Raw genomic sequence first — 9,330 nt, forward strand, 5'->3', positions numbered from 1 at the left:
GGTGGGAATGCAAACTAGTACAGCCACTATGGAGAACAGTGTGGAGATTCCTTAAAAAACTGGAAATAGAACTGCCATATGACCCAGCAATCCCACTGCTGGGCATACACACTGAGGAAACCAGAATTGAAAGAGACATGTATACCCGAATGTTCATCACAGCACTGTTTATAATAGACAGGACATGGAAGCAACAAATGTCCATCAGCAGACGAATGGATAAGAAAGCTGTGGTAGATATACACATTGGAATATTACTCAGCTATTAAAATGCATTGGAATCAGTTCTAATGAGGTGGATGAAACTGGAGCCTATTATACAGAGTGAAGTAAGTGAGAAAGAAAAACACCAATACAGTATATTAACTCACACATATGGAATTTAGAAAGATGGCAACAATGGCCCTATATGCAAGACAGCAAAAGAGACACAAATGTAAATAACAAACTTTAGGACTCTGTGGGAAAAGGCGAGAGTGGGATGATTTGAGGCTATAGTACTGAAATATGTATACTACCATATTTGAAATAGATCACCAGTCCAGGTTCAATGCATGAGACAGGGCCCTCAGGGCTAGTGCACTGGGATGACCCTGAGGGATAGGGTGGGGAGGGAGGTGGGAGGGGGGTTCAGGATGGGGAAAACATGTAAACCCATGGCTGATTCACGTGAATGAATGGCAAGAAACATTCCAATATTGTAAATTAATTAGCCTCCAATTAAATTAATTAAAATTTTATAAAATGGGAATTTTCCAGGAAAAAACAAAACAAACCCATCTTGCTGATGAGTGGAATATGAAACTAGAGGTAGAGCTCCAGAGTCAGCTTCAGAGTTGCCATCACAGCATCCTTGTATCAGAAAACTTGGCTTTTAATGACTGACTCATTGTCCCATCCCCAGACTGTCATTGGGAGAAATATGGTAGCTTCCCAGGGGTTCTTAAAGCCATGTAGAAGGCAGAAGGGACAGCAAGGTGTCCTTGGATCACTAGAGCCCAAAGACCAAAGCTTCATCTCTGAAAGAAACAATGACCCTAGAAGACTGAAATCAGGAAAATATTAAGGAGAGAATGCAGAACTGGGATCTCCCATCCCAGAGGGTAGTTTTCCTGCCCTATATAGACAATAAAAATGTAAGCAGGATCATCCATTTCTGCCACCAAAATGGCAAGCTCCTCCAAAAGGGTCAGGCATATATTTCAATGATTTAACCCCAGTAAAGAAATAAGTGGAAATTCCTTTGCAAAAAGGTATGACACAGTCTGCCTCTGACTAATTCCAAATCCTTTCAGGTAGAGCTTTCTTCATGCACAGTAGACACACTGAAATTCAGAACTTAGGAGCATAAGCCTTTGACTGTGTGGATCACAACAAACTACGGGAAATTCATCAACACATGGGAATACCAGACCACTTTACCTGCCTCCTAAGAAATCTGTATCCAGGTCAGGAGGCAACAGTTAAAACCAGACATGGAACAACGGACTGGTTCCAAATTGGGAAAGGAGTATGTCAAGGCTGTATATTGTCACCCTGTTTATATAACTTCTATGCAGGGTACGTCAAGCGAAATGCCAGGCTGGATGAAGCACTAGCTGAAATCAAGGTTGCCAGGAGAAATATGAATAACCTCAGATATGCAGATGACACCACCCTTCTGGCAGAAAGCAAAGAGGAACTGAAAAGCCTCTTGATGAAAGTAAAAGAGAACAGTGAAAAAGCTGGCTTAAAACTCAATATTCAAAAAATGAAGATTGTGGCATCTGGACCCATGACTTCATGGCAATAGAAGGGGAAAAAATGGAAACAGTGACAGAATTTTTTTTTCTTAGGCTCCAAAATCACTGTACATGGTGACTCACCCATGACATTGAAAAAACACTTGCTCCTTGGAAGTAAAACTATAACACACCAGGACAGCATATTAAAAAGCAGAGACATTACTTTGCCAACAAGCTCCATCTAGTCAAAGCTATGGTTTTTCTAGTAGTCATGTATGGATGTGAGAGTTGGACCATCAAGAAAGCTTAGCGCCAAAGATTTGATGCTTTTGAACCATGGTGTGGGAGAAGACCTTGAAAGTCCCTGGGACTGGAAGGAGATCAATCCAGTCAATTCTAAAGGAAATCAGTCCTGAATGTTCACTGGAAGGACTGATGCTGAAGCTGAAGTTCCAGTACTTTGGCCACCTGACACTAAGAACCGACTCATCGGAGAAGACCCAGATGCTCAGAAATACTGAAGGCAGAAAGAGAAGGGGACGACAGAGGATGACATGGTTGGATGGCATCAAAGACTTGATGGACATGAGTTTCACCAAGGTTCATGAGTTGCTGATGCACAGGGAAGCCTGGTGTGCAGAAGTCCATGGGTTGCAAAGAGTTGACCGAGTGACTGAACTGAAGGCAATCATTGGCCTATTTCCAAGGGAGAAAATGGAGTTGAGGTGCAAACCATAAATGGTGGAGAAAGGTCAACTCAAGGATTTGGCTCCAGGCCCAAAGGGAGCCACGGTGGATATGTCAGTGACCAGAAACCTTCCATATACCAAGAGCAAATGCCAGGAGAGTACTGCAAGGACAGACGAGTGCTCCAGTCAACATTAAAAAGCCACCTCCAAGACCCAAATATATTCCTTTACTATCGTTTCTGTTCGTCTAGCTCTAACGACAACCTAAGTCTTCACCCAGGATCTAAAACTGTGTAGTCCAGTGTAGGATCAGGAATGCAGGAAAGAGAAGAAGAGGTAGAGATGTTTTGAGTACAAGAAAGAAGGTCCTGTACAGGGACTTCCCTGGTGGTCTGGTGGCTAAGACTCCAAGCCCCTATTGCAGGAGGTGTGCAAGTTTGATCCCTGATCATGGAACTAGATCCCACATGCTCCAACTGATAGTGTCCATGCCACAACTAAGACTCAGCACAGCCAAGTAAATGAATAAATGAACACACACACACACAAAATTCTTATGTCATGCTCAAGTTTAATTGGGTGTTTTTTTTTTTTTTTTTTTTCCAGAACAAAGCCTGGTAGACTCACAATTGACTTTGTAAGTGGATTGGGTGTGGTTGTGGAGAAATCCCTAAGATCAAACAACCTGTTTACAAAGGCAACAGATTTCAGAGTTGTGTAGAAATCCTAATCATTTCAAAATAACCTTCATCATGAAAAATTATGAGCTTCTCTCAAACACATCAGTGGTCTCTTTGGAGATACTCACAGGAGAGTAATTAGCAACTCAAAAAAAGTTTTTCAGAAAGATCATTAGCTCCTCAAGCTGGCCCTGTCATTGCCACTTCAAGTGAAACGATAATTGCAGATCTGAAGGAGGGTGAGATCACAGCTTCTAAACCTATATCTCAGGGTCTGACTGCCTCCCTCCCACTCACGTCCTGGCTGCCATGACCTTCACCCTGAGCCCAGCATCCTTCTCATGAGAAGGAATGAGAAGGTGTCGAGTACTTTGTATTTCAGTCTAAAAGGCAGAGTCTGTGAAGAAGGAGGTATGAGTAAGTGTTCATGTGTGGAAAAGGGATCTCTCTATGGGCTGGGGCTAGAGTGGGAACAGATCCAGTGGCAAAGCAAGTCAGGAAAGCAGAATAATTCATTAGGAGAGAGTTTAGGTAAGGCAAGATCAAAATCTTTGTTGTTCAGTTGCTCAGTTGTGTCCAACTCTTTGCAACCCCATGGACTGGAGCACACCAGGCTTTGCTTTCCTTCACTATCTCCCAGAGTTTGCTCAGACTCATGTCCATCAAGTCGGTGATGCCATCCACCCATTTCATCCTCTGTCTTCCCCTTTTTCTCCTGCCTTCAATTTTCCCCAGCATCAGGTAACACCGAACTTGATAGCTCCTAAAGCTAATTTGTGAAACTCTTACTGTGGAGGGCTCACAGGAACAATCCTAGTGATAATAATGTGGAATCATTTTTAAAAGTATGTATCTTAGTTGCAGCATGTGGGATCTATTTTCCTAACCAGAAATCAAACCCAGGCTCCCTGCATTGGGAGGGCAGAGTCTTAGCCAATGGACCACCAGGGAAGTGCCAAAAGATCATCTTCAAGGAGCTTAAGGGTTGTATTTTTAACATGAATCTGTTGTAATGTTACCTTTCAGAAATTCTAGATTAATTTTAAATTTGTATTAGAAGTGTTATCATGCTGCCTCTATGCTTTCCATAAAGACTAGGATAGAAAAGTAACAATTTTCTAATCCTCTACAGAAAGAATGAATATGAATTTGTTTGAAGAACAGAAATGATTTTATATATGTATATATATATATATATATATATATATATATATATTGATTGATTGCTAGGCATATAATATGCTTACTGCACATAGCAATCGTGTCTTTTCTGAAATATTTGGGGTCTGATGACAATGGCGAGATTGCTATCCCTCTTCAAGATGGAGAAGCAGCTTTTAAGGAAAAGGCAGCTTTATAATGGTGAGTTTTGGAATACACTTGTCAGGACCAAATGTATCTTCTCATATGTTGTCTAATCTCATACTATTCTAACACCAATTCCAAGCACACATTCATTTCTTTATGGTTTCACTTTTGCAACACACAAGAGTCAATATTCTCCAGATTGTACTTTACATGTGTCTAGTATGTTAATATTCTTCACAAATCTTGTTATATTGTAGTCTCACTTAACCTCAATTTAAAAAAGACCTAAGGATTTAGATCAAAAAAATTATTTCATTTCTATCTTACATTCATGTATCATATAGTAGTATTTCATGGTTCATAGTTTATTAAACAAAGTAATATTGTCCAAGACTTTTTTTGATAGATACCATAGCTAATTTGTGCCTGGTATGGTAGGAATGCATCTTTCTATTGCAAAACTTATATTGAGGAAATCTTGCATTCATTAAATCCATTATGGACAGGAGGTACTTTCCTATAGGATTGTGTGTGTTTTGTCCTTCCTTTCCTTTACATCTTTGTGAATTTTTCTTTATTGTTTTATATTATTGTTGATTTTTCATTATCATTGCTATATAGGACCTCATTGTGTGACTACCAAAGGATTAACTGATCATTCAGCTGTTAATGGGCAGGTGGGTATTAAGAGTTAGGTACTATTACAAGTAATGATTAGGGCTCTCATATAAATTCTATTAATATAACTAAACTTTGGGTAATACATGTATAAAATGTTGAATATATTCATAGAAGTGGATTTCTTGGAACAGGACTACATCTGATCTGCTAAGTAGATACCACAGTTTTCCAAAATGTGTGTACCAATTTGAACACCCACCATCAGTGTATGAGATTCTTGGTTCATCCACAGCTATGCCCAAACTTGGCATTTTTGTCATTTCTGTTTCAGATTTCTTGATGGTATTTGATGACATATAGGTAGTGGTTACATTTTAATTGACCGGATTGCCAAGGATGTGGAATCTTTTTCCACATGTCTTATCCATTGAATAAATTCTTTCTTGAGGATTCTCTTTGAAGACTCTGTCCACTGTTTATTCTATCTTCAGGTTTTTAGGACATGCTTGTGTGATTTTAAGTTGTATCTGTGTCTGTGTGTGTGTCTTGATGAGATCCAGTCTTAATTTTAATGTGTGCAAAAGTTATTTTACCATATGGTTTACATATACTGTGTTCTTTAGTGTATGGAAATATTTATTTATTTAGTTGCATTGGGTCTTGATTGCATCATGTGGTAACTATGTTGTATCACGCAGGATCTTTTGTTGTGGTGCACAGACCCTCCAGTTGCAGATCCCATACTTAGAAACCCCATGGCATATAGGGTCTTAGTTGCCCAACCAGGTATCAAACCTGTGTCTCCTACATTGCAAGGCAGTTTCTTAACTACCGGACAACCAGGGAAGTACCGTTAGCATATATTTTAAATAGTTAGACCCTAGAATAACTCCTGTCTTTTTTTCTTAAATAATATATTATCTTCTTTAAATACCAGCTGAGCCACATGAGAAGCCCAAGAATTCTGAAGTGGGTATTCTTGGAGTGGGTAAAACTATCCCTTCTCTAGCAGATCTTCCTGACCCACGAATCGAACTGGAGTCTCCTGCATTGCATGCAGATTCTTTACCAACTGAGCCATCAGGGAAATCCCTACAATAATATATTATCTTCTTAAAATTTAGAAGAGAATGCATTTAGAGTTGACCTCTTTTATGATGAGGGCGGAGAAGGCAATGGCACCCCACTCCAGTACTCTTGCCTGGAAAATCCCATGGATGGAGGAGCCTGGTAGGCTCCAGTCCATGGGGTTGCTAAGAGTCGGGCACGACTGAGCGACTTCACTTTCACTTTTCACTTTCATGCATTGGAGAAGGAAATGGCAACCCACTACAGTATTCTTGCCTGGAGAATCCCAGGGACGGAGGAGCCTAGTGGGCTGTCCTCTCTGGGGTTGCACAGAGTCAGACACAACTGAGGCGACTTAGCAGCAGCAGCAGCAGCAGCAGCATGATGAGGGCAGTGATGGAGACTTTTTTCTCCAGTAAGCTTCTCCTTAAAAGTTGGTTTTATACTATCTTTCAATTTACTCTCACTTGTCATTGCTTCCTCCAGGTTGCCATCACTTCATCCTTCCTGCTGACTTTTTCGTAAAATAGACTGATTTCTCTCATCATCATTTCCCTTCATGAAGCCTTGGCAATTTCACAAAAGCACACAAGGAAAGTTGTCTCTCGATGTCACAAATTTATATGAGCCACTCTGCTCTGAGGAATCACTGTTGCCATCATATAAAGGGGAGTATCTTGAATAACACAACAGCCTCCAGCCAACTGGCCTTTGGAATAACCTTCTTGTTACAGACTGTGGTTGGAATCTGGGGCAATTTCTCCCTTCTGTACCATTACCTTTTTCTTTACCACACTCAGTATAGGTTGAGGGTCACAGATTTGATTTGCAAGCACCTGACTATAGCCAACATTTTGGTCATTCTCTCGAAAGGAGTCCCTCAGACAATTACAACTTTGAGGTTGAAATATTTTGCCAGTGATTTTGCATGCAAACTTATTTTGTATTTTGAGAAAGTGGGCAGGAGTATGTCCATTGGCACCACCTGCCTCTTGAGTGTGTTTCAGACCATCATAATCAGCCCAAAGAACTCCTGTTGGAAGAATCTTAAAGTCAAAGCCCCAAAGTACATTGCCTTCTCCATTTCCTTCTGCTGGATCCAGTGCATGTTGGTACATCTCATTTTTCCTCTGTATGCATTGTATGTTTCTGAAAAATGGCGCAGCACAAACATGACAAATATAAGAGATTCAGGGTACTGTGCTGCCACAGATCTTGAGAACATCTCAGGCTCAATATATACAGCTTTGGTAGTGTTCCCTGAAGTTTCATGTTCTGTGCTCATCTTCTGGGCCAGTGGCTCCATGATTCTCACCCTGTACAGACACAGTCAGCGAGTCCAGTATATTCACAAGGCTAGGGTATCTTCCAGACCCCCCGCTGAGTCCAGAGCCACCCAAAGCATCCTACTCTTGGCGAGCACCTTCATGTGTTTCCACACCCTGTCCTGCATCTTTAACATTACTCTTGCTCTTTTTCATAATCCCAGTTGGTGGTTGGTGTATACAACTGGCCTGATTAATGTATGTTTTCCCTTTATCAGCCCCTTTCTGCTTATGAGCCGTGACTCCATCATATCCAGTCTCTGCTTTCTGTACATGAAGAACTCAGTATCCCCTGATCTTATCAGAAAAATGTAAATTGTATATTTTTAAAATTTTACCAAGGTATAGTTGATTTATAGTGTTGTGTTTGTTCCAGGTATATGAAAAAGTGAATCAGTTATACATATGTGTGTATATCTACTCTTTTTAGATGCTTCCTCATGTAGGCCATTACAGAGTATTGAATAGAGTTCGCCGTGCTATACAATAGGTCACTTCTTTTTTGTTGTTAACCAGGCCTCGGGGCATGTGGGACTTGGTTCCCAGTGATTGAACCCCTTCTCCCTGCCTAGAAAGGGTTTAGTCTTAAGCACAGGACCATCTGAGAAGTCTCCACTAGGTCCTTATTAGGTACCTATTTTATACATAGTAGTGTATATTTGGGGCTTCCCTGGTGCCTGGGTGTGAAAGAATCCGGCTGGCAATGCAGGAGACTCCAGTTCAATTCCTGGGTTGGGAAGATCCCACATGCCACAGGGCAACTAAGCCCAAGCACGACAATACTGAGCCTGTGTGCCTAGAGCCTGTGCTCTGCAAGGGAAGCCACCACAGTGATGAGCCCACACTCACTGCAGCTAGAAAAAGCCCTCATGCAACAGCCAAGACCCAGCACAGCCTAAATAAGTAAATAAAATTCCACTTGTGATCCTTTAGTGTATAAAGGGTAAAGGTTTTCCAGGCATATTTTATATGCCTAAGATATTTGCACCATGAAATATTTAGAAATATTTATTTCTAAATATTTAGAAATAAAATGTTTCTACATTTCTAAAATGTAGAAACAATCCATGAGCAAGACTTAGCCCAGTTTAAATGAGGGCTTTTTTTTGGTTTGTTTTTTGTTTTGCTTTTTTAATTTAGATACTATAAAAAAAATGAAGTATATGTTATGTTAGTTTCAGGTGTAGACAGCAAAGTGACTCACTATATATATATATATGTTTTTTTTTCTTTTTCAGATTCTTTCCCTTATAGATTATTACAAAATATTGAGTGCAGTCCCTGTGTTGTACACTAGGTCTTTGTTGCTTATCTATTTTATATATGGTAGTGTGTATATGTTAATTCCAACTTCCTAAATTGTCCTTCCTCCCACTTTTCCCTTTTGATAATCACAAGTTTCTCTTCTATGTTTGAGTATCTTTCTATTTTGTAAATAAGTTTATTTGTATCTTCTTTTGAAAAAAAGATTCCACATATAAGTGATATAGTGCGGCAAGAGGAGCTACCCCACCTACGAGGTCAGGGGCAGCGGCCAAGAATGCCAGGCTGCGACGGCGCAGGAACGGCTGAGGGGAGCTACCGAAGTCTGAGGTCGGGGGTGGGGGTGGGGGGGGGGGGTGGCGGCCGAGAGGAGTTAGCCCGCATCTGAGGCCAGGGGCAGCGGCCTGGAGGAGCTACCCCATGCCCTCACGCCCGAGGCCAGGGGCGGTGGCCAGGAGGACCAAACTCACGTCCAAGGAGCAGTGGCTGCGCAGGTGCAGGAGGGCCTAGAGGAGCTATCCCACGTTGAAGGTCAGGAAGGGCGGTGGTGAGGAGATACCCCTTGTTCAAGGTAAGGAGCAGCCGTGAAAAGATACCCCACGCCCAAGGTAAGAGAAACCCAAGTAAGATGGTAGGTGTTGCAAGAGGGCAT

General features: G+C 41.2%; 1 protein-coding gene across 1 annotated transcript; it reads left to right on the top strand.

Annotated features, from left to right (window-relative positions):
* Positions 1–6,698: 6,698 nt before the first annotated feature.
* Positions 6,699–7,730, top strand: LOC139177309 (vomeronasal type-1 receptor 4-like). Its single transcript, XM_070772262.1, has one exon. It carries the CDS (start codon positions 6,699–6,701, stop codon positions 7,728–7,730), a length of 1,032 nt encoding a protein of 343 aa, XP_070628363.1.
* Positions 7,731–9,330: the final 1,600 nt, after the last annotated feature.

Source organism: Bos indicus, chromosome 18 (genome assembly GCF_029378745.1).
Source record: "Bos indicus isolate NIAB-ARS_2022 breed Sahiwal x Tharparkar chromosome 18, NIAB-ARS_B.indTharparkar_mat_pri_1.0, whole genome shotgun sequence".
NCBI lineage: Eukaryota > Metazoa > Chordata > Mammalia > Artiodactyla > Bovidae > Bos > Bos indicus.